Here is a 25,678-nt window from a genome sequence, read left to right on the forward strand (position 1 = left end):
TCCCCAAACAGCTCTGGCACTGCTCCCAAGGCCCAGCGAGGCCTCGCCCTGGAGCCCTCACAGCCCTCAGGAAGACACCGCAGGGACCACAGCAGCTGAGGACAGCAGTGGAGAAGGCCAGGGGCATTCAGGAGAATGGGAGGCCTTGTCCAGGCTGGGCATCCTAGAGGAGTCAGAGAGATTTCAAATGGGCCCAAATGGAGTGGGGATGGGAAGTCCAGGCCTGAAGACCAGGTGAGCAAAGGCATGGCCGTGGGCGATGCCCACAGCGTCTGGGGAGTGGTGACAGCGCCATGTAGCTGGAGTGTCCAGTATGCTCAGGGACTGCTGGGGCTCCAGCTCCAGAACTGCCTGAGGCGTTTCGTGTTCCAACACAGAATTCGACAAAGCTCCAAGGGTGCAGCAAGAAGGCGTGGCCTCCACCCAGCTCAGTGGAGCCCCCCAGTTATTTGTGACATGCCCACTACATACAAGGAACCTTGCTTCTCAGCTCTGGACTGCAGGGGTGGACCTTCCAGACTCAGCCCTTGCCTTTATGAATCTCGGGGATGACAGATGTAAAAAAAGCAGAGACGCTTGACAAGTTTGCAAAGGGGGAAGGGTCACTCAGCATTCATTTGTTCAAGGGCTGGGCGCCGGTGATCTATGGTAAACAATCAGACAGGGTGCCACCATCCTCAGAGAGCTTCCCATTGGCAAAGTTGCACCCACAGCCCCACAGCCCACCCCAGAGCTGGGAAACTGAGGCGGGGAAGAGGAAGCACACAGAGGGGAGTGGGAGCTTGCAGGTGGAGGCAGAGAGGCCCTGTGGTCACACTTAGCTGACTTTCCATCCAGGCCCCAGCCCAGGCCTCTGCTCAGAGCAGGGCTACAAGATGTCCTGACGATCCCTCAAGAACTTCAATGGGAGCTTTGGGGGACTTCAGCATCCCTGTACATTCTCTTACTGACCACAGCTCTGCTAAATATATGGATGTTTCCAGAACACAAGTATCCACATTTAATTTCCATAAAAGCTTCCTTTGTTTACAAAGGGACCCTACAGAGAGCCCTGGGCTGCCTGTGCTGTAACTTGTGGGTGGTTGTCCTGGCCTTTTAGGGAGGGTGACAATTCAGCCTGGGCGGAGCAGGAAGCGGATCTCCTCTGGCTCTGCTTCTCCATGTCCTCACTCTCAGGAGGGCTGAAGGAGCCCTTCGCCGGCCCCTCAGGGATTCCCGGCCCCTCTGCATTCCCTGTACCCAGTCCCACCTTGGGTCCTCACTTCTGCCCACTGCCTTCTTCAGATGGCCACTCCATTAGGACGCTGGGCTGACTCGAGTCCAATTTCACCCCTGCCCACTGCCTCTCAACTTCCCACAGCTCTCTTTTCATTAGCTAGCAGACCAGTCATGCCCCTACCACTAGGCCCGGCTCAGGCACCTCAGATCCCATCCTAGGTCCAAGCCCCAAGTTTCTACTTATTCAAGAGGGAAGATGAGTCCCATATGACATTAGACCTTTTCCCAAAGCACGAGTGGCTAACGAGCAGTATAGTTCACTGGCATCTGCTTCCCAGAATACTGTGTTGTGGAGGATTCTGATGCGATGTGTGGGATCAATGGGCGAGCGTCCGATTGATTAGTGATGTCTGCTGTGAGCACACTAAGGAAGGAATTTGCCACTGGCTTGCCATATCCGGGGAAGATTTTTTAGCCGTGTTAGGAGATGCAGAAGGGGAAACCTCAGTTCGGCTAACATTGTGGAGTTCCTGCTTGGTGCTCAGCCAGGACTGGACTCTAAGGAAAGGCAAAAGGAAGGAAAAGTCCTGCCCCCGTGACCCATGTTGCTTACAAACTGATTGGGAAGTAGAAAGGGGGCCAGTGAAAGAGCACTGGATGGGTTTTCTCATCTGCACACAAGAGGGGGCAAAATGATCTAGAAGGCTCTGAGGTTCAGAGAGACTAAGTAAATTGCCTGGGTGTTGCACAGCTTTTGAAGAAAGCTTGGGGAGCTTCCTGAAACCATTGAGTAACAACACAAGACACTGTGCAGCTGGGTCTCTGCAGTCAGAGGATGCAGAGAGAGACAGCGCTCACAATACAGGTCACAAGGCTCGGGACGGCCCTCTGGACTTGGAAGGGCCCAGCACCTCACTGGGTTAGAGGGGCTACAAGGTTAGACAGGTAAAATTCTAAGCCTCAATGATCTGACTTCGAAGGAGGTAAAAGCTATAGAAGTGAATGAGGCCTGGGAGGAGGCTTACTGGAGTCAGGATTGACCCAACGAACCAAACCAAACCCGTTGCCGTCAAGACGATTCCAACTGATAGCGACTCTATAGGACAGAGTAGAACTGCCCCACAGGGTTTCTAGAATGGCTGATGGATTTGAACTGCTGACCTCTCAGTTAGCAGGCTGAGCTCTTAACCACTGTGCCACCAGGGCTCCAAGTCAGGATTAGAACCCAGGTTTCCTGATTTCCAGCCAGAGCTTCATGTTTTGGGGCAGAATTTCAGGTTGACTTGATCCAGGATCCCATTCGTTTCCCAAGCCCAGCCCCCACTAGGAGGACTTCTAAGATGCTCCCTTGACCACCCAGTCTAAAGGAAGGCCCCGTGCACCCCATCATTCTCCATCTCAGCACCCCAGTTATTGTCACAATTTGGAATTCCTACATTTACAAACCTGTTCAATTTGTTTGGTCTGTCTGTGCCTTCGGTCTGTGGGCCCCATGAGGGCAGTGACTCTGTTTCCACACCCTAACGTAACGCCCCAGGAGAACACGTTCCAATCATGGCTGTTTAATTAACAAATAAGCTGGGGGGCGGGAAGGACAGGGGTCACATACTCAAACACCTGCCGGGCCAGACGGAGTGAAAGGGTGAGGTGGACAGGGGTAAAAATCCCCCAGAGAGATGGCAGCCAGTGACACAATCCCCATACTGTGCTCATGGCAGACATCCCTGTGTGCCCTTAAAAAAACACCAAACCCATTGCCGTCGAGTCGATTCCAACTCATAGCGACCTTATAGGACACAGTAGAACTGCCCTGTAGGGTTTCTAAGGAGCGCCTGGCTGATTTGAACCGCAAACCTTTTGGTTAGCAGCCGTAGCTCTTAACCACTAGGCCACCAGGGTTTCCTTCAATTGTGTTTATTTGACATGTATACCAATTGTTTGCACAGGAAACACAAGGGAATAGTCTTCACACCCCCCAAAAAATAGGTCCTCCATTTTACTGGAGTTAGAGAAACGCTTCTCTTCTACACAGAAAAGCCACGGCCAGTGGGATGATACCTGGCAGTCAGGACTGCTCAGCATCAAGAAGACTGAAGGTTCTCAAAGTGTGGCCCCCAGACCACCAACAGCAGCATCACCTGGGGATTTGTTACAATGCAGTTGTTCAAGCCCCGCCCTGGACTCGCTGAGGCAGAAACTCTTGGGATGGGGCCCAGCAATTTATTTTAACAAGAGCTCCAGGTGATTCTCCTACAAGCTCAAGTTTGAGAACCCAACCCAAACCCGTTGCCGTGTAGTCGATTCCAACTCATAGCGACACTACAAGACAAAGTAGAACTGCCGCCATAGGGTTTCCAAGACTTTATGGAAGCCAATTGCCACATCTTTCCCCCGAGGAGCAGCTGGGAGGTTCGAACTGCCAACCTTTAGGTTAGCAGCTGAGCATAGCCACTGTGCCTCCAAGGCTCCTACTGAAGTTTGAAGCCAGAGGCAAAGTTGGGCGTGGTGGAGACTGTGGTAAACTGGAGTGCACATGCCCTCAGCCCCGGCCCACAGCTGTCACCCAGGAATGTGAGTCCAGAGTGGCAAAACCCCCCAGTTACCTAAGGGAGATTGAAACCTCCATTTTCATGTGAAATGTCTTCATTCCGGTGTATTGGGTTTTTTTTGTTTTTTTTTTTTAATCCCATAGGAACCAAATAAAACCTGTCAGCAAGTCATAGCAAGTCCGGGTTCAGCCCAGGTATGACCCGAGTGATGGAAACTTCTCCCCACAGGGAAAGCCCCAGAAAGATACTATGGGTTCCAGCTGTCCTTCCCAGACCTGCTTGGCTCTAAAGGTTAGATCCAGCCCCCACACTGCCCTGGGACTCAGAGACCCCAATTACTGTGAGGGACTCCTTCCGAAACCTCATATTCCAGATAAGGTCCTAGGGCCCAGCACCTCCTCGGGTTAGAGGAGCAACAGGTTAGGCTGGCAATATTCTTAGTCGTCAAGATCAAGGTCCAGGACAGGACTCAGGGGGAGTGGGCAGAGAGGGAATTCGATTTTTCTGAGCCCGGATTCCGTGCCAAGCCCTGTGCGCAAGGCTCATAGGCATTGTCACTTTAACTTCAGTTTCTATAAGCACTCCATGAGGTAGAAGTTAGTGTGCATATTTAAAAAAAAAAGGAAAGAGAGGGCCCCAGAGGCTAAGTGACTTGCCCTAGGTCACATGCTAAAATGTGATGGAGCCAGGCTTTGAACCCACATTTTGCCTCCAAACCTACACTTATCCCGGTCCTCTTCCAAACTGCCTGCCAGCTGAAGCATAGAAGGAGGCTGGGAAACTGGCCAAGGGCTCGCCTGCCACTCCCGGACTGACTCCCCATCAGGTCCATGTCCAACGCCATGATTCCAGTGCCAGGAGACCAAACCCAGCAAGTAGGCACTGGCAGTAGGCTGCAGGAGTGGGTGACAATGGGGGTGGGGCAACAGCAAACCCAGGCCCTGCTTCAGGGCACCCTGCCCCTGCATGCAAAGCCCCCAAAGGGAGCTGGGGAACTTCAGGAGCTGAGGCCAGCCTCTGGGGAGGGAGCGGGTTCCAGACACAGCTCAGGTGTGTAAGGCGACTCCAGGGCAAAGTGATGGACAGGCAGGGCAGGAGCCAAGGCAGTCCTGCAGAGGGGGAGGGGCTGTGCATCAGAGACCAGAATCCCTCACACCCAGTGTGTGGAGGGGCTGAGGCCTGGGCTGGAGCTTCAGCACAGCCTCAGCTGGGTCTTGCCATCCTTCTCCCTAAAGCATTGGCCCTGGAGTGGGCCCACCTGAGGGTGTGTGGTTGCCAGGGACTCGGAAAGAAACACTCCACTCTGGCCTCTGCCTCCCACCCTGTGGGGCTGGCCCCCTCTGTGCAGGAGGCCCCAGAGCGTTCAGGCTGGCCCAGGCCCTCTCCCCAATCTCCAGAGCAACCAAAGGCTCCCCAGGCTCAGGCCAGGCCCAAGCGCTCTCCCTGTACTGGGCTGGCCAGACCCAGGCCCTGGTCAGACTCCCTCAGCCCTCCCCAGGCATGAGTCAGCTGTCAGCCTGCGTGTGGCCACAGCTGGCTGGACACGGAGGCCAGCCAGGCCAGGCCCCGGAGGTCTGCTTCAGCCCCCGAGCCTCACTAATGGGGAGAGATGGCCCCAAATGACCCACAGGATCACACAAGGGAGAAGAAAAAGACCAAGTAGAGAAGAACTAAGCACAAAGCAAATCTCGAGCCTTAAAGTGGCAGAAGGGAATTCAAAGCCAGGAAAATGGTCATGCAACACACAAACACACACACAAACAGGACGCCAGTCCAGTATACACCAGGCAGGGGCACATCCCGTCCCCAAATACACGCGTCCTTGTGATGTTTGTGTCCCAACACATACCAGACGAATACACGTGGGAGAAGCCACGCCCAGAGTCCTGAGCAGACACACACAAGCGTCCCAGCAGAGGGTCAGTCGCACACAGCAGTCACACGCACTGCTGTCCTTCCTGTAGCTTTTGTCAAACCCAAGGGAATCAAGCTTAGCATTACAAGTACACCCAGGTTTGGGGACATTATGCCACACTCGCGCCATGATGCTGTGGTCAAGGACAGGCCTGGGAAAGCGGATCCTACCCACCCCACCGCTGAGCAGCCCCAGCCCAGCCAGCCCGCCTGGCTTCTGTGTCCCTCCAGGAGGGCGCGGAGCACAGCGAGGCCAGGAAGTCAGCTCGGAGTGACAGCTCCCCCCACGCTGTTTGTTTATTCATGACTCATTCGTCTCCACCGACTGGCTCTCTCTACGGGGAGGAGGGAAGAAAGGAGGGAGCGGGAGGGAGACAGGGAGAAGGGCGGGAGGGGCCCGCGGCGGCGAGCGCCAGACTCCACAATAAACAATGAGGCAGCTGAGCCCCGGCTCGCAGGCTGGAGGAGCTGCGGGGCGCGGGGCGCGGGGCGCGGGGCGCTGCGGTGCCGGCCTGGGCGAGAGGCGCTTCCCGGCCGGCGGAAAACTCGGAGCACATTATCCCCGCGCTCCCGCCCCGCTCGCCGTAGCAACAACTCCGCGCCGGGGACAGAGCAGCCGTAATTGGATCCGCTCCTCCTCCTCCCCGCTCCCGGCCCCCAATCGGGGAGCCGGATAAATGCCGGGTACCTTGGCAAAACAGTCGGATCCAAACCTATTATTTGGCTAATGGGCTTCCCTCGCGTGGCTCGGGAACACCCTGCAGACTACCCCCCCCCCCATTTCCCAGTGATGGCCCCGTTCCCCGCCACGCCTGCAGCAGCCCCGCGCCGGCTCCACAGGGGCTGGGGCGAGCGCTCCGGATAACTGGAGGAAGCGCGGGTCCCGAGGCATCAAGGGCCTCATTGTTCTGCCTCAAGGGGCACGCTGAAAATGCTCCAGGATCTGCTTCCTGTGAAAACAGCCTGGGAGGGAGGGGGCGAGCCGTGGTGGAAAGACATTCTTCTCCTGGAAGCTGCCCAGATTACACAGGGAGGAGAAGGTTGTCTTGGTTGTTACTGGTTTTCCTTCTTTTTCTTTTTCTCTTTGCCTTTTTCTTCCCCCCGCCCCCCCTTCTTCTGCTACCCTTCCTGGACCAAAGATGAATCTTTACGGCTGTTGTGCAAGTTGGAAACGTGGAGCTGTTTTCTGTGCAAATAACACTGGTGAATGGCAGAACCAGATAGAAAGTCTGATTCAGAGAAATGCAAAAGAACGCAGGGGCGATGCGATGGGCAAATCCGAGAAGCTCATTTCCCCAGCATGCCCCTCTGAGTCACGTCTTGCACCATGAGGGGAAAACACATCACACCACAATATGTCACATGCCTGCAGAAAAGGAACAGGCTAGCGGGGGACGAGCATCTCCTTCCTCTTCAGCCCAGTTCAGCTTGGCCCACACAGGAGCAAAGGGTCAGAGGGAAGGAGTCAGGGGACAGCCCCCCAGGACTCTGGAGACCCCGTGTGGGGGACTGTCAGCCAGGGGCAGTAGGGATAAGGTGGCAGGGCATGGGCTGGGAGGCAGAAAGACCTGGGTCCCGATCTCTGCTCTTTCCCTCCTCCATGAGTGACCTTGGACAATAATAGTAGCAATGAACACTTGCATATAATTTGTTATGTGCTGGACCCCATTCTCTGTGCTTCACTTGTGTTATCTCATGTAATCCTCACCACAACCCTATAAAGTAGGTACTTTTATTATCCCCAATCTCAGATGAGGAAGCGGAGCCCAGACAGGTTAAGGAACTGCCCAAGGTCACACAGCCAGTAAGTGGGGGAACCGGAGTCCGTGCTCTTGACCCCTGTGCTAATCCCTGACCCTTCAGGGATGTTAGCAGGATGCACTAGGCAAACCCAGGCAAAGTAAGTATTCAGGACCCCACTGAGTGTTAGCTCATGGTGGTGTTGCCATTAAAAAAAAAAATTTTTTTTTTTTTTTTGCCATTACTTTCTGTAAAATAGGACAATTCCTTCCTGATTCATAGAGCTGTCACAGGGCTAATAGAGACCAGTTACAAAAGTGGTCCCTAGCTCAGTGCCCTGCACTCAGTGGGTGCCCGTGCATATTCTTTTTCTAATCCTTCCTTTCCCTGACACTTCTCACCTAACCTAGAAGATTCTTCTTGTTTCAAAATCCTCCTGCGTACCATCCGTCAGGGCCGCCCACGTCCCTCATATCCTCGACTCCTCCCACCCATCGTGTCTAGCCATGTGGAGGTCTCCACAGTCCCACTGCACTGGCCTCTCCTTGGGCCCACCCTGACCACACATTTCCACCTCTCGCCCGGCCCACCTCCCTGCTCATCTGCAGAACACCCGATCCAGCTTACCCTGCTCTGTTCTTCCCTTTTTCTGTAGTCTCATCACCTCCAAAAAACGAACTGCCATGGAGTTGACTCCAACTTATGGCGACCTTGTGTGTGTCGGAGTAGAGCTGTGCTCCACAGGGTGTTCAGTGGCTTATTTTTAAGAAGTAGATCTCCAGGCCTTTCTTTTGAGGTGCCTCTGGGTGGACTCCAACCTCCAACCTTTTGCTAGCAGCTGAGCACATTAATGGTCTGCACCACCTAGAGACTGTCATCACCTTCTAGCACTTTAAAGTTTACATCTTATCACATTTGGCATTTTTCCTGTCCCCTCAGCTAGAATATAAGCTCCATGAGGGCAGGGCTCTCCGTTCACTCACTGACGAACTCTAGCACTTAACACAGTTCCTGTCTCATAGAATCCTCAAGAAACACTTGTGGACAAGGGAGTATTACACAGCGATAAAGAACAATGATGCGTCTTTGAAGCATCTCACAAAACGGATGCATCTGGAGGGCATATGCTGAGTGAAATAAGCCAATCACAAAAGGACAAATACTGTATAAGACCACAACTGTAAAAACTCATGAAAAGGTTTACATACAAAAAGAAACAATCTTTGATGGTTACGAGGAAGGAGGGGGTAGGGATGGAAAAACACTAAATAGACAATAGATAAGTAATAACTGTGGTGAAGGGTAAGACAGTGCACAATACTGGGGAAGCCAGCACAACTTGTCCAAGGAAAGGTCATGGAAGCTCCCTAGACACAGCCAAACTCCCTGAGGGACCAAATTGCTGGGCGGAGGGCTGTGGGGACCATGGTCTCGGGGAACATCTATCTCAATTGACATAACATGGTTTATAAAAAAAAATGTTCTACGTTCTACTTTGGTGAGTAGCGTCTGGGGTCTTAAAAGCCTGTGAGCGGCCCTCTAAGATACTCCATTGGTCTCACCCCTTCAGGAGCAAGGGAGAATGAAGAAAACCAAAGATAAAAGGGAAAGATTAGTCCAAAGGACTAATGGACCACATCTACCACGGCCTCCACCAGACTGAGTCCAGTACAGTTAGATGGTACCCGGATACCACCACTGAGTGCTCTGACAGGGATCACAATAGAGGGTCCCAGAAAGAGCTGGAAAAAAGTGTAGAACAAAATTCTACCTCCCAAAAAAGACCAGACTTACTGGTCTGACAAAAACTGGAAAAACCCCAAGAATACGGCCTCTGGACCCGCTTTTAACTCAGTAACGAAGTCACTCCTGAGGTTCACCCGTCAGCCAAAGATTAGACAGGCCCATAAAACAAAACGAGAATAAAGGTGCACATCAGCCCAGGGGCAAGGACTAGAAGGCAGGAGGGGACAGGAAAGCTGGTAACAGGGAACCCAAGGTCAAGAAGGGAGTGTTGATGTCATGGGGCTGTTAACCAATGTCATAAAGCAGTATGTGTACTAACTGGTTAATGAGAAGCTGGTTTTTCCGTAAACCTTCGTCTAAAGTACAATTAAAAAAAAAAAAAGAGGTATGTGAGGAATGAATGAATGGGTCTTTGCACAGGCTATTCCCACTTGTTGAGCACTCACCCCTTCCACCCCTGCCCCATTCCTTCGTTCACCAGGGAAACCTTTATGCATCCCACAGTTTCCTGCCTCCGGGACACCACGCGCCATGCGCGTCTAGCCCAGCGCCCTGGGTAGCGGCTCGGCTCCGGTGCTCCCTCCTTGCGTACTCTCTTTGCTCACTGCTCTGTGCCTCCCTAGAGCCCCACCCAGTTTCCTCCCCAAACCTCCCCCACTGGCTCTTCCGGATCCTCAGTTGCTTTAAAAATATTCCCTCTATCTTTGGCCTCGTGACGGAAACTTGTTTTCACCCAGCAACCCCTACCTCCCAGTTCTCTGAGGGGAGGGTGTTTCTGCCTCACAGCCCACCCTCTATGACTGTTCCCCAAGGTCTCCACCCTTCCTTCTCCAATGTGATTTCCAGACCATGACTCCATCAACCCCTCACTGGGACTATCTCCTTCATGATTCATGCATCTGACCCTATTACCTTCTCCCTCTCTTCATGGGCTTCCCAGCACCCCCTCTTGAGCCCTTCTTTCCTTTCCCTTTCCTCTGCCCACAACCTCGTGGTCTTCAGCATCTGTGTGGGTGCCCCATCCAACACCCTGGACTCTCTGGATTTTCAGCACCCCCTCTCCAAGACTTTCTCCCCTACTCAGGTCTAGCCTCTAATCCCACAGCCCCTCTCTGGACCATGCCACCACTCAGTACCACTTCTCTTCTTCAGTTTCAACTCTAACACCTCTTTCCCTCTGGCCACACTCTGCTGTTGCTCCAATGGTTTGGTCATCTGAATGACCCTCTCGCCAGCACCCCTGATTCTTCAGTACACCACCCTTCCCTTTATCCACCCAGCCTAATGTCTCCCAGGGTCCACCCAACTGCTCTTTTAACACTGTCAGCTCAGGCTGGCCAGAACCCAGTGCATGAAGATTGAGATCTGAGACCTGACCCTGAAGTCCTCGGCCCTGCCTTGGCCAGCTTCCCTCTCCCTCCTCCCTCCCTCATTGGTCCTTTGCCTCATTGACTTTCAATCCCTCCTCATGCCCCCTTGTCCACTGTGCCACCTTGATTTCTGGAGATACCCAGCTTCATCAAAAACATAAGGTCTTCATGTGCCCCACCTCCAGACCCGCTGGCTCACACCTATCCTGTTCCCTTTCTATCTGGACTTAAAAAAAAAAAAAAAAAGGACTTAGAGGGTAAGAAATGGCCTTCTTCCACTTGACAGGCAACCCCTCCAACTCTGTGCTTGGCCATCCCCTCCAGAACCTCTACTGATTACCTAGACTCACCTGGGTCTACAGAATCTCCCTCTCCGTCAAGACCGTCCCTTTTACTAAGTCTCCAAATATGTTCACGTATTTCCCACTGTAATAAAGCCTCCCCTTGACCTTTATTCTCTTTCCTTCTCAGCACACCTGGTGGGCCTTTCCCGTTCGCTTCTCACCAGATGGCTCCATGGCTGTCACCGCTAACTATTGCCTCACTGGACTTGCATGACATCGCCTTTCTGAGTCGCCTCCTAGCTCCCTGGCCACCGCTTAATCCTCTGCAGCCCTCACTACCCTCTCCCCTAAAGACTAGGGTCCACAGGGTTTGCTCCTGTTCTCCCTCTGCACCACCTTCCTGCGTGGGCTCATCACTCATGGCCATGGTCAAAGCCACATGCTCAGGATTTCCAAACCACATTTCTATCTCAGGCTCTCTCCTGGACTCCAGACCCTGGGTTTCCGGCTGCCCTCTGGGAGTCTGTCACTATCTTAGCATCTCATGGGCACCTACAGCTCACCATGTCTCAACCTGAAGTCATGTGGAGTCTGCAAGCCTGCTCCACCCCGAATTCCTTATGGCCAAGGTTGCGCCACAACTCACCCAGCTGACAAGGCCACCACTTGACTCCTCCTTTCTTTCACCCGGCACATCCATTCAGTCACTGGGTCCTGACAACTTGACCTTAAAGTGTTTCTCAAGTCATCCTTCTCCCTCTGTCCCCACCACCACAACCTAAGGCCAAGCCCTCGTCATCGTCTGCCTGGGTTATGCAACTGTCTCCCTGCCTCTCGTCTTTGCTCACCCTGAGTCAGCCACCACCCTACTGACAGAACCATCTTTTACAACTCACACCCAAACCAGCCACCCTCCAGCTTAAAAGACCTGCACGGTGAAATCGAATCCTCGCAACTGGACTGATAAGCAACAACACGATAAACAGAGAAAAGATGGAAGTTGTCAAGGATTTTGTCTCACTTGGATCCACCATCAACACCCATGGAAGCAGCAGTCAAGAAATCAAACGATGCATTGCATTGGGCAAATCTGCTGCAAAAGACCCCTTTAAAGTGTTAAAGAACAAAGGTGTCACCTTGAGGACTAAAATGTGCCTGACCCAATCTATGGTATTTTCAATCACCTCGCACACATCAAAAGCTGGACAATGAATAAGGAAGACCAAAGAAGAATTGATGCCTTTGAATCATGGTGTTGGTGAAGAGTATTGAATAAACCATGGAGTGCCAGGAGAACGAACAAATCTGTCTCCGAAGAAGTACAGCCAGAACGCTCCTTAGAAGCGAGGATAGTGAGACTTCATCTCATGTACTTTGGACATGTTATCAGGAGGCACAAGTCCCTGGAGAAGGACATCATGCTTGGTAAAGTAGAGGGTCATCAGAAAAGAGGAAGACTGTCCATGAGATGGATTTACATAGTAGCTGCCACAATGGGCTCAAGTTTAGCAGTGATTGTGAGCATGGCACAGGACCAGGGAGTATTTCGTTCTGTTGTACATGGGGTCACTGTGACTCAGAACCGACTCGATGGCACCTAGCAAGAACAAAAACAGCAGGGTGAAATCAAACTGCTCATGTGGCCAACCAGGCCCTCCCACCATGCCCCCTCCTGTCCCTCCACCCCTGAGGGGAGTGTGTGTTTTCACAACATAAGGCATAATAATCACTTTGCACAGATTCATGGCCTCCTGGTTTCGTCTGCTGACGGCGCTCTGCCCCATTTTTTGTCTGTTTGATTCTCCCTCATCTTTCAAAATTTATCTCAGGCACCTCCTCTTCCAGGAGGCTTTCACTGATTACCCCTTCCTCCCATCCAAGGTTAGACACCCTGCTTTACGTGTAGGGTTATTCCATTAAATATACTTATTTAGGAGGCCCTCTTCTCCATGAGTCCCTGGGTGGTGCAAACGAATAACGTATTCAACTACTAATCAAAAGGTTGGAGGTTCGCGTCCACTCAGAGGTGCCTCAGAAAAAAGGCCTGGCAATCTACTTCCAAAAAATCAGCCATTGAAAACCCTATGGAGCACAGTTCTGCCCTGACACACATGACGGTTGCCACGAGTCAGGGTAAACTCCGCAGTGGCTGGTTCTTCTCTGTAAGTTGTGAGTCTTTCATTCTTGTATCCTCAGCCCCAGAACCTACTAGGTGCTCAGCAGAGATTAAACGGAGGCAGGAAGGGTGCTGACACACAGTGGGTGCCCAGCCAATGCTACCTTTTTGTATCCTCATCAGGCCCTGCACCAGGCAGAGGCTAAAGGCAGCTCCTCCCTCCACCCTTTGAAAATATTTCATTGCCTTCCTTTGATCGGCCATGCTCCCCAGTCCCCAGGCAGGTGCGTGGGTTGGGGGTGCCACCGCAGGTTTCGCAACACGAACAATGTACGAGCAAAATGGAACTAGTCCCAGCTCTCCATGGGGCTCTCTCGGTGACTCTCTCCCCCCTTCTTCCCAGCTCCATTCTAACTCCAGCATCTCCAAGGTCTCCACAACTCAGCCTGGTCTCTGTGCACAGAGCCAGCCTGGGGCCAGGAAAAACGCACCTGCCAGGGACCAGGAGGCTGGGCTCCTACTCTTCCTGCCTCCGACCCCCAGTGTGATCTTAGCTGGTTCCTGCACTCTCTGGGCCTTAGTTTCCCCTCTAGAGAGTGAAGGGTAGAACCAGAGGGCCTCTTGGAACTTTTAAGCCCCTCTAGCTCTGCGTGTAGAATCCCTGGAGGGTATGAATGAGGGAAAACCCTGTGGGTGGTGCTCATGGTTCACATGCTCAGCTGCTAACTGAAAGGCTGGAGCTTTGAATCCACCCAGAGACATCTCCAAAGAAAGGCCTGGCGATCTACTTCCAAAAAATCAACTGCGGAAAACCCTGTGGACTCTGACACAAGTGGGGTCTCCATGAGTCGAACTCGACTTGATGGCAACCAGTCTGGTTTATGGATGAGGGTGGGGCCTTGAGGTCACCAAGGAGGTCATGAGAAGGCTATGTCCCTATCCGGGGGACCTCAAAGACACAACCTCCTCTGTGCCTTGCTCTTCACCTCCAGCCACAAAACGACTCTAGCTGTTAAAAATAAAGGCAGGCCAGAGCCACCAGGCCCAGCTCTGACAAGTCTTCTAAAGCAAGGGAGGAGGGGTTATTTCTGTTGCCGTCACTGAACTTGAGTCTAATCCAGGAAAATCAAATAGAGACCCAACTTGGCCCATCCGAGCTGGTCTGACCCCGAGATGTGGGTCAGTCATGGCATGGTAGCATCTGAGTGTCCAGGCCCACATCGCAGGGAACGGGCGGGAACACAGCGGTGCCTGTTCCCACCATCACCAGGATGGGGAGCACCCAGGCCCATGCAGGCTGACGCCAGGAGAGGGCGGCTGGCAGGCAGGTAGGCAGCCTCCACCTCGGTGAGCCCCAGGGCTCAGGTGGTCCTGAGAAGGGGGCTCAGCACACTTGGGGAAAGCTCTGTGGAGGAGGCAGGATTCAGAGAGGGCCAGGAGCAGAGGTGGAATGGAGAAGCGCCAAGGCACGCTTCGCATCATACCGCTCTCCAGCTCAAAGCCCTCCTTGGCTCTCTGCTGTCCAGTGGATGAAGTCCAGACTCCTCGGGCTGGCACTCAAAGGCCTCCCACACTGACCCCAGGGCGACCCGTCCACTTGGCATCCCTGGGCTCCCCAGCTTGTCCCATCCTCCCTCTCGCGCACCCTGGTGTCAGCCTGGCTGAAATATTCACTGCTCCGCAAGCACCAGCACCAGCCGCTTTCCCTCCCCAGGGCCTTTGCACGTGCCATTCCCAGGGCCACCTTGATGTCTGTTCTCCCAGCCCTGCTCCAGTGTCCCCATCTCCACGGAGCCTGCCCCGTGTCCCTGATGCAATTCAACAATTTGTCCTCCATTTCCACAGAGCAGTGCTTTATATTCAAAACAAACAAGCAAAAAACAAATAAGCCGTGTTGCAGATGATACAGGTACTGACACAGTGCTCCCTTAATTCTCACACTGTGGAGGAGAAAGGGCAAGGAGGACCACTGGCCACAAGGCAGAAGGAGACCCTCGAGGCTCAGAAACCTTCGGTTACTTGTCCACAGTCACTGGGTCACTAGCTAGTCACACACAAGGTTGGCTCTAGATTCTAAACTCTGGAGTGAAGATGCTCAATTCTGACTCAGTTTACCCATTTTTCTACCGTGCCTCGCTGTCCCCTCCCATAATCCCCTTGCTCCTGGAGGGCCTTGTCCAGTTGACACAGTGTCCCTGAGAGCACCTGGCTCGGTGTTCACAACATAGCAGCTCTGTTGACGGGGGGGGAGGGGGGTCTGAACAATCAGTGCAGCAAAGAGAAGGGGTCCCCGCTGACCAGAACAGCATGCCTGGGACAAGCTGGAGAAAGGCTGCCACAGGCTGAGGTGAGGAAGGTTGAGGCCATTCGTGCTGACGTGTGGGTGATGGGGAGCCACGAAGGGCATGGGGAGAGGGCTGGCCCTGACGGGGCACCTGGCCAGAGCTCAGGACGAGGCACTGCACTGTGAAATGAACTTCCCAACCCAGGCCAGAACCCAGGCTTTCCCAGCTCAGAGACAGCCAGCCATGGCCCTGTATCCCCACTCAGCAGGCTTCCTCCCAAGGTGAGACTCATGAGAGGCACTCCGAGAGGGTCCAGGGCAGCGGGGAGGGTGGGCAAGTTGCTTTGGACAAAGAGAACAGCACAGGCAAAGGTCTGGCACTAAGAAATCAGTTCAGAAAAGGATTTAAAGATTCTTTTGTCTGGAGCATAAGGTGGGGAGTGAGAGAGGGTGAGTGGAGGATCTAAGGCAGGAGAAGACATCAGGGGCCAGGCTACAAAGGCCTTTCCATGTCCAGTAGTGTGTTGTGGCTTTGACAGAGGGCAATGCTAACTAACAATGATAACAGCTAACTTACACAGGCCGAGTGTGTGTGCCAGGGGACTTCTTACCTTCAGTCCTCTCGACTGTTTGTGAGATGGGTCCTGTGGTAATCACTCCTAGTTCTGTCAGAGACAGCAAAGACTTTGTCAAAGCTACGCCATGCTTTGCCTAAGGTCACACCCCTAGTAAGAGGCAGAGCTGAGGTTTTGCCCAGGCTACCTGATCCCAGATGCCCAGAGCCTACGCTCAACTGGGGCATATTAATAGGGGGATGATTCAATTAACATATTCATGACTTTCATCTAGTTGGACACAGTCAACAATTGTTAGAGCCAGGGAAGCCCCAAGTTCACGCAGTGCTGCCTCAGTTTACCCATCCAATGAGGAGCGTGGACAACTTGAGCTGACGCCAAGTGGGGGACTTCTCTAAATCCTCCATCTACTTCAGCCTTCCAGTCCTCAAGGGGCCATGCCAAGCCTTGTTCCTCCCCCAGGGTTCCCCCAGGACACCCAGAATGGGGCCAGAGGCCCCGCGGGGCCTCAAGGGTACTGCTTGATTCTGCCTCATTAGAGCAAACTCAAAGAGCCCACCAACCCCCATTTCTCACCGGTCCCCCTCTCCTCGCCAGCTTCCTCCTGGAGTTCAGGTGGCCAAGCAAGGGGGAAAGGCAGGGGCTATTCAGCGGACACCACCATGCAAGACCCCAGAATGGCCCCTAGCTGGGCATTGTGATGGAGGCCCACAGATCCCCCGCCCCCAGCTTCCCAGAGAAGGAAGAAAGAGGGGGAAGTCCTGGCCCAGGGTGGCACAGCACCCCAGTGACCAAGGGTCTGGGGGCAGGCCTGCCCCACCCTGGCTGCTCTATGAAGGACAACATTCCAGCCATCCCCACTGTTCTCCCACCATAGTGCGAGAGGGAGAGCCTGGCCTTTGTGGGAGGCGCTGCCACCACTACCCCAGTCATTCAGAGAGGGAGTGAGCAGCCGTGCATCTTGGTGTCTACAAAGCACCTGCCAAGGGCTCCGGCTGCCCCTCATAAAAGGGGAAACATTGGCCATAGCTGTCCCCTCTGCAATTTGGGGACAGTAGCTCTGAATAAGGAGAAGGGGAAGAAGGGCTTGCAGGCAGATGGGTCTAGGCTCGAATGGGGCAGGGGGCATAAACTCTGTTTCCACCTTTCAAAATGGGAATTAGAACAGGTTCTTGGGAGTTATTGCGTATTTCAGCAGCTGTGATAATGGCCTGGTGACTCTGGAGGAAAGCGTCCCGATTTCAGAGACGCTTAGTGAAGTGCTTTCAGGAGACAGATCCTGGAGACCACATCGGCTTTACCCCAGAGCCGCTCACACTCTGCTGGGCCCGGGATCCTGGGGATCTTGGTCAAAGGCAGACTCTGATTCAGTGGGTCTGGGTGGAGGGGCAGCTGAGACTCTCCACTTCTAAGTAATCCCAGGTGATGCAGGTCAGCAAGCCACACTGTGAGTAGCAGGGGCTTCAAGCTTTCCAGCAGCAGCCTCAGAAAAAGAGAGAAGAAATAAGGATGGAGTCTGGAAGGTCTAGTCAGGTCTGGGGAGCTCATTCCGCCCTTCTCTCTGCTTTCTGGCCTGCGAGGGGAGTGGGGAGGGAAGAGGAGTGGAAGTGGCAGCAGCAGCTGATGGGGACAAGGATTCTGTAGGGGATGATGAAAGTGTCCCAAATTAGATTATGGTGATGGTTACACAACACTGTAAATACATTAAAAACCATTGAATTGAATCCTTTAAGTGGGTGAACTTTGCACAATAAAGCTGTTAAAAATGAAATAAGAGGATGCTAACTTCCTCCTCGGGCCTCGTGAGGACGAAACAAAAAAACGAGCGTCTGTAAAACTAAAATGCCTAGCCTCCCGGGAGGGTCCAACAAATGAAGTGACTCCCTTCCCTTGGAAGTCTGGATTTCCATAAACTGCAATTCTTTTAAGCGGGACCCACATGTAGCTGAAGTTGAAAACCCACAAGTTCTTGGAATTCATTGCCAAAGAGTTAGGGGTTTCCGAGGGAGACCGGTGTTGGAGGCTCCCGGGGAAGGCTGGGGACTCAGGTTTGGAGGCACTGAGGGACCAGAGGAATGGCCCTTTCGTCTTGAATTTGGCTGTTTGGGGCCTCATATATGGATAGAGTCCCCTGGCAGGGCATGAGTTCTCCTAGCTTTTTGCCCTCCCCTCCAGGGCTCCAATGATGCTATTGGTTTCCTGCCCCTCAGCTCCAGAAGTGCTTCTCCCGAACCATCCATGCCCAGTGCCAGGCCACCTCCTCCAAGAAGCACTCCCTAACTTCCCATATCCCTGGATTTTCTTCCCCCTTACAGAATAAACCACCTGCCCCCATCCTGACAGGCTGGGTCTGGGGGACTCAATGGGTGACTGGTACTTACAGAGTCCCTGTGGGAACCCATGTTAGTGCTAGGCCTGAAGCTCCAAGCTCCCCTCTGATGCAAGTTGGTCCTGGGTGCCCACCTACTGTGCACCAGCTTCCTGGACCTTTCCCCCTGACTCCAGGGCAGGTGAGCCTGCAGAGGCCCCTCAGAAACTGCCAGCCCCCAGGTGTCCACAGGCCCCCTGAATGGAGCCCAGGGCTGGAAGCCAGGACGCCTGGGTCTTCATCAGCTGATGAGAACAGGCAACAGGCTTCACTTCCCTGGGCCTCTGTTTTCCCATCATCGGAATGGAGATAATGGGCCGTGCCTACTGCCCTCCTCCTAGGCCTGCTGGGAATGAGAACAGCCCCATGGGAAGCCCAGCTAGCCTTTTGAATTGCTCTCCAATCTACGAGGTCAAGCAGCTGGAGTGCAAAGAAAAGGGCCCTGAGCTGGAGGCAAGACAGCCCCAGCTCCTTCCCCTCCAAGCCTCAGTTTCCCCTTTATCCTAAGAGGCAGACAAGTCCTCCCTCACAGGGTTGCTGGGAGGGGAGCAGCCTGCCAGGACCAGTAAAGTCAGAGCCCTGGGCAAGGGGAGGAGAAGAATGGGGAAAAGGACCCTTATGCATGTGTTGACCAGGGGAGCAAGGAGATGGGGTCCATGATCCCCCAGGCCAGGAGGCAGGAGAGTATCACTCATTTGGGGACTTCAGAGCATGGTCTGTGGGCTCAAATCCTGACCTCAGCACCTACTACTGTGAGACACTTAGACCTTCGGGGCCTGATTCCTCATCTATAAAATGAGAAAAATAACAGCATGACCACATTGGTTGTTAAGACGATTGAATCAGAATGGGGCCTCAAACTCATTGACACTGCAACTGTTGAGGTGTATAACCCATTCCCAGCTGAGCCCCTGCTGTACCGGGCCTGGGAGTATGGCTGCGAAGGGCAGAGGCGCTCCAGCCTCACAGAGCCCACGGCCCAGCAGAATAGGCAAACCAGACCCAGAGCTTCTGAGTAAACAGAGGGCAACAGCTGTGACACAAGCAGCAAGGGGAAGGAGCTGATCAGAAAGGAGGGAGGGCAGGTATCGTGTGACAGTCAGGGAGGGCCTCTCTGAGGAGGTGTTCTTTTGGCTGAGACTGGAGGGTAGAAAAGAGTGGTCATGCAAAGAGCAAAGGGAAGGGGTGCAGGCAATGGGGCAGTCACAGGGATAAGCACAGCAAGAAGAGAGCCGAGGCACAAAGACCAGGCACCCAGCAGCTGCTGCCTGTCATCCTGACCTCCCCCCCGCCCCCCCCCCACCGCACCATGCCCCCTTACCTGGGGCTTTGCTCTCCGGACAACTCCAAACGAACAGGCCTGACCTTGAGCATCATGACCACTGCTCTCCCTTGGGGGTGGGGGGAGGGCAGGGCAGCACAGGAGTCCCTGGCTCCAAGGGAACAGTCTAGGACGGTCCAGGAAGGCTGTGCCCAAAGTGGGGATGAGGAGGGCTCACAGAGCTGCTGGTGAGGCTGAGCCTGCAGGCTTCTGTTCTCACATTGCAGCCCCCAAATCAGCCTCTTGGGGCTGGGAGAAAGCTGAGAATCACTCAGCCCAGCCCTCATCTGGCACCCCGCTCCCCCACTGTGGGCCCAGTGGGCACTGCCCAGCCTCCTCTCAGACCTGCTGTGACGGGCACTCGCGTCCTTATGCTGAGCCTCCTCCAGTTCTGCCCTCTGGACTGAAGACCCCAACTTTTGCCTCTGCCCCAGAAGAGCCCCACAGAGACCTAACCCCACCTGCACTCCTCGGCAGAGCCCTCTCTTCTCCTGAGAAAGCAGTGGGCTCATCCAGTGGCTCCCTGGCTCCGAGGTTGCCAGTGTTGCCTCTCTCTGCCTGTGCCTCTTCCCTTGCTCAGCAAGGCTCTCTCGGGGGCAGACACTGGGGACCCATCTTTCCTCTGCTCATCCTGTCCTCCCCAACACCCCAGGGTCTGCTTTCTTCCTCTCCTTCTCACTCAAGTCAAAAACCTCAAGAGAAAAGCAAAACAACACAAATTAATGATTATGGTTCCTCCTCGTAGTGTTTTCAACCTTTCCTCTCCTCCTCCTCCCTCAGCACGTGATTTTCAAAGACTCAGTCAGACTTCTAAGGTGACTAAGGGTCCACAGCCACTGATTTTCCTTGAGGGCAACCCCAAGTGCCAGCCAGCTCCAGACACAGTGCCCCCCTGCCCAGCTTCAGCCCAGGTAGGAAGGAGGGAAGTCTGCCTCAGCCTTTCTCCTGGGTCATGGCAGAGAGAATCAAGTGCCCGCTTGTACAAATGGGGAGACTGAGGCCCAGAGAGGTAGAATGGCGTGCCCAAGGTCACACACATGGCAATGTGTTTGTGGCAGGGCCACTGTGTCTGTGAGCTAGTCTAACTATGATGATCAAGACACAGAGACTAACACAGAGAGGGTACTCAAAATTGCATCACATAGTTTAGTCTTTCTTCCTTTCTTCTTCCTCCTTCCTGCCTGCCTGCCTTCCTGCCTTCCTTCCCTCCTTCCTGCCTTCCTTCCCTCCTTCCTGCCTTCCTTCCCTCCTTCCTACCTTCTTTTCTCATTCTTCCTTCCCTCTTTCTTTCCCCCTTACTTCTTTCTTTCTTTTTCACTTTCTTTCTAATTTGAGTACTTAATCGGACTCAGAGGGCAAATGTTCCAGTTATCTAGTTCTATGTAACAGCCATCCCAAAACTTAGTGGCTCAGACTCGCATGGTCATGTTCTTTTGCTCACAAATTGCAATTAAGGCAAAGCGTGGCAAGGAAGGGTCATCTCTGCTCCACAAGGCTGGAGAGTCCACTTCCAAGATGGCTGACTCCCATGACCGGCAAATCAGTACTGCTGAAAACTAGGAGCTCAGCTGAAGCTGAAGGCTGAAGGCCTGGATTCCTCTCCATGGAGACTGCCACAGGCCTCTCCACGGTTTGTGAAGACTTCCTCACAGCATGGTGGCTGGGTTCCAAGAGCAAGAATTCCCAGAGACAGGAAGTGGAAGCTGCTTGTTTCTTAAGGGCTGGGCCTGGAAGTTGACAGAGTTAGTTTTGCCATATTTTATTAGTCAAGAATTCACAGAGTCAAACTCGGAGGTAGGGCCATAGATCTCATCTCTCAATAAGAGGAGGATCAAAACATTTTGATTTTAAGACCACCACAGCATACAAGATCCACATACAAAAACTGGTTGTACTTCTATCTACTAGCAATGAGCAATCTGAAAACAAAATTAAGAAAACAATTTCATTCACAATAGCATCAAAAAGAATAAAGCATGCAGAATAAATTTAATAAAAGAAATGTACACAGAAAACTACAAAAATATTTCTGAAAGGAATTAAACAAGACCTGAATAAATGGAGACCTAAGTAAATGTTCAGGAATTAGAAGACTCAATATTGTTAAAACCTCCGCTAGGCTGAGTCCAACACAACTAGGTGGTGTCTGGCTACCACCAACAACTGTTCTGAAAGGGATCACAATGAGGGCCCCTGACAGAGCTGGAGATAAATGCAGAACAAAATTCTAACTCACAAAAAAAGACCAGACTTACTGGCCTGCCAGAGACTGGAGAAACCCCAAGACTATGGCCCCCGGACACCCTTTTAACTCAGTACTGTAGTCACTCCTGAGATTCACCTGTCACGCAAAGACTAGACAAGCCCATAAAACAAAACAAGACTAAATGGACACATCAGCTAAGGAGTAAGGACAAGAAGGCAGGAAGGAACAGGAAAGCTGATAACGGGGAATCCAAGGTTGAGAAGGGGAGAGTTTTGACATGTCGTGGGGTTGGCAACAATGTTACAAAACAATATGTGCATTAATTGTTTCATGAGAAATTAATTTGCTCTGTAAACCGTCACCTAAAGCACAAGAAAAAAAATATTGTTAAAGTGGCAATTTTCTCCAAATGGCCATCAAAATTCCTACCAAATCTCTATCAAAATCTCAGCAGGATTTTTGTTTGTCGGTTTTTTTTTTTTTAAGAAATTGATAAACTGACCTAAAATATATATGGGAATGAAAATAATCTAGAATAGTCAAAACAATTTTGAAAAACAAGAACAAAGCTGGAGGTCTTACTCTATTGGATTTCGAATTTTACTATAAAGCTACAGTAATCAAGACAGTGTGGTGTCGGTACAAAGGATAGACATAGAGATTAATGGAACAGAATAGAAAATTCAGGAATAAATTCACACGTATATGGTCAACTGATTTTGGACGAAATGCTGAGACAATTCATTGAGGAAAGGGTGGACTTTTCCACAAACGATACTGGAATTACTGGATATCCATATGAAGAAAGATTTAAGAGAAAAAAAAAGAGCTCAGATCCTTACCTCACACCATACACAAAATCAGCTCAAAACGTATCATAGATGTAATTATAAGAGCTAAAACTAGATAACTTCTAGATAAAACATAAGAGAAAATCTTTGTGACTTTAAGTCAAGCAAAGGTTTCTAAGATATGACACCAAACCACAATTCATAATAGAAAAAAAAAAAAAACTGATGAATGAGACTTCATCAAAATGAAAACTTTTACTCTTCAAAAGACTTTAAGAAAATGAAAAGACAAACCACAGGCTGGCAGAAAATACCTGCACACTTTATATCTGATAAAGGGCTTGCACTGAGAATATATGAAGAACTTTTACAACTCAGTAATAAGACGAACAACCCAATAAAGAAAAATACATAAAAGATTTGAATAGACATTTCACCAAAGAATGACTAATAAGCCCATGAAAAGAAGCTCAACATCATTTGTCATTAGAGATATGCAAATTAAAGCCACAATGAAACACCCCTACACACCCAGTCGAATGGCTATAATAAAAAAGACAGACACTAACAAGTGCTGGAGAACAAGTGGAAAACTGAAGCCTTTATACATTGCTGGTGAAAATATAAAATGGTTGGTACAACACTTCAGAAAACTGTTTGGCCATTTCTTAAAAAAATGAACAGGCACTTACCGTGTGACTCCTAGATACTCACCCAAGAGAAGTGAAAACACGCCCACGTAAAGACTTGTAGGCAGATGTTCACAGTGGCATTATTTGAAATAGCCAACATGTGGAAGCATTCCACATGCTCATGAGCTGGCGATGGATAAACACAACGTTGTAGAGCCATATCCTGGGGTGAGAAAAAAAAAAAAATTTTTTTTTTTCTCTGAGCAGTAAAAAGGAGTAAACTACCAATACATGACACAATACGCATGTACCTCAAAAACATTTGCTGAGTTAAAGACGGAGTCCCTGGTGGTACAAATGGCTATGCACTCGGCTGTTAACCAAATGGTTAGAGGTTGAGTTTACCCCGAGGCACCTTGGAAGAAAGGCCTGGCGATCTACGACCCAAAAATCGGCTATTGAAAACCCTATGGAGCGCAGTTCTACTCCGACACACATGGAGTCACCATGAGTCTGAGTCGACTTGATGGTAAGTGGTAAAAAGTTAAAGAAGCCAGACACAAAAGATTACTTATTGCATGATTTCATTTATACAAAATGAAAGGGCAGAACTATAGAAACAGGAAGTGAATCAGTAGGTTTCTGAGGCTGACAATGTGAGTGGGGATTTATTGCAAAGAGGTAGGAGGGAACTTTCTGGAGTGACATGACGTCCTAGAGCTGGATCGTGACCGTATATATTTCCTAACCGTCATCTAACGGTACACTCACAATGGATGATTTTTATGGCATGTAAAGTATACCTCAATGAAGCTGTTTTTAGAAAGTTCCAGAGCAAGGCACAAGCACACCCAAGTTGCAATGGGAGTTCCTGAGCAGTAGGACAGGCTATGGAAAGCCAGAGTGCTGGGCCCAGACTTCTGGAAGCAGTCGGACTACCAGAACACAGGCCAGCTTTACCCCCAGAAGGCTCCTTAACCAGGCCCTGACCCTTAGATCCTCCAGAGCAGTCAGGCCTGCAAACAACTGTTTACCACCCTCCCTACAAGTCCATCATTCCCTTCAGACGGAACCTCCATTATTCACGCGGCTGTGCTGGGCTGTCCTGATCTCTAGCGCCTCCCTGTCACTTTTAACACCACTGCAGTGTGGCCTTGCCCCCTCGGGATCCCGAGGAAGGGTGGCGGGCCCTTGGGCGAATCATGTAACCTCTCGGGCCTCAGTTTCCTCACCTGCCATGGTGGTAACACCAGCTGCTCTGCCTCTCTCACAGCGGGGACAGTTAGGGTGACTCGGGGAAGCGGGTGAGATGGCACCTTAGAAGAAGCAGGTCATGAGGTAAACGTGGTGGAAAGGGAATCAGCTGCGCCCTGGGGCATCCTGGGATGTGGGGGGAGACTCTGTGTCCCCAGCCCCCCAGCTCCCGGGCCTCTCAGCGAGGGAGGAAAGCTTTAGAGGCCCCCATCCACTCTCCAGCCCGTTCATCATTTTTCTACCACAGCCTAAGTGCCTTGGTGGTCCAGACAAGGCTTCGGCCTCTCCAGGGGCTCGCTGCTTCTCTAGGCAGCCCTTCCTCCTAAACAGCTCTGAACCTTCAGAACAAGCGAGGCAGGACGCCCCTCGAGACCTTCTCCACAGCCTGAGCAGGGGCCACTGTGGCATATCTGACTCCCCAGCTCCCAGCAAGGGTCTGATAATTAGAATTTTAGGTTTGGACTGGTGCCCCACAGAGATGAGAAGCACTTTCTAGGACAATGGGTCTCATCGGCCAGTCCGCAGACCGGCACCATCAGCACCAGCTGGGAACTTGGGAGAGATGAGCACAAGGGCCCCACCCCAGACCTGTGAGCACAGCCTTGGGCCCCCAGGACCTCATCCTGGGTTTGAACCCACCCCCTAGGGAATTCGGCTGCAGGCGGAAGTTTGAACCTGCTGGGAAAAAGCAGATTTAACCGGCGGGGGGGGCCCTGAATGCTCCCCACCCAGCTCCCCAGTTCTCTGCCACAGCCCTTAGTTTGAAAACCACCAATTGTGATGCTTTGGGGGTCATTTCTGTTTCCCCACAAGGAACAAACCGCTTGTTTCACTCCATAACAGAGATGAGGTGGGAGGGGTGTCGGCCCGTCAATCCCCCAGTTTGACACGTGCAGTGCCAGGCAGGCCCGTGTTTTCCTCTACACCTGTCAGACTCTGCTCAGCAAGCCCACAGTGCCAAGGGCCAGGCCACCGGGGCCGTGGGGTTGACAGTGGCCATTGTTCCTGCCCCGCCCAGCAGGCACAACAGCCCCGAGTAATGACATGGGGGCCTGACAGCCTCCAAGGAACCTTTTTGTCTCACAGGCACAGCCAGTCTCCATAATTGATATGGACCGCGGGGCTGCCACCCTCACCCTGGCTGGCAATTAGTGCTCACGTTGCCGGCTGTCAAGAACTCTGACACTCGAAGAAGCGCAGGATCGTCAGGCTGCCGGGCCCACGTGGCTTGTTATGCCAGGGGCATGGGCTCCCCCGCCCTGGCCCCTTTGATCACCGTGGGTAGAGGGGGCAGGTGAGCTGCCTTGTCA

General features: G+C 52.2%; 1 protein-coding gene across 19 annotated transcripts in view; it reads right to left on the reverse strand.

Moving 5' to 3' along the window:
• The window catches only part of LOC111750332 (uncharacterized), a 36,376-nt gene extending 12,211 nt beyond the window's left edge, over positions 1–24,165 (reverse strand). For 5 of the 19 annotated variants that reach the window (XM_064269775.1, XM_064269774.1, XM_064269772.1 and 2 more), the window contains exons 1-5: positions 23,426–24,158; positions 19,486–23,337; positions 17,098–17,279; positions 15,833–15,886; positions 11,468–12,418 (exon numbers count right to left, since the gene is read on the reverse strand). In XM_064269775.1, coding sequence (XP_064125845.1) covers positions 12,327–12,418; positions 15,833–15,886; positions 17,098–17,279; positions 19,486–19,997 — 840 coding nt within the window. In that variant the 5' untranslated portion in view covers positions 19,998–23,337; positions 23,426–24,158 and the 3' untranslated portion in view covers positions 11,468–12,326. Of the gene's footprint in view, positions 1–5,050; positions 12,419–15,832; positions 15,887–16,372; positions 17,280–19,485; positions 23,338–23,425 lie in introns of those variants that run through there. The other 14 variants (XM_064269782.1, XM_064269781.1, XM_064269780.1 and 11 more) reach the window with 12 other exon arrangements.
• Between the last annotated feature and the right edge of the window lie 1,513 nt (positions 24,166–25,678).

Source organism: Loxodonta africana, chromosome 16, assembly GCF_030014295.1.
Source record: "Loxodonta africana isolate mLoxAfr1 chromosome 16, mLoxAfr1.hap2, whole genome shotgun sequence".
NCBI lineage: Eukaryota > Metazoa > Chordata > Mammalia > Proboscidea > Elephantidae > Loxodonta > Loxodonta africana.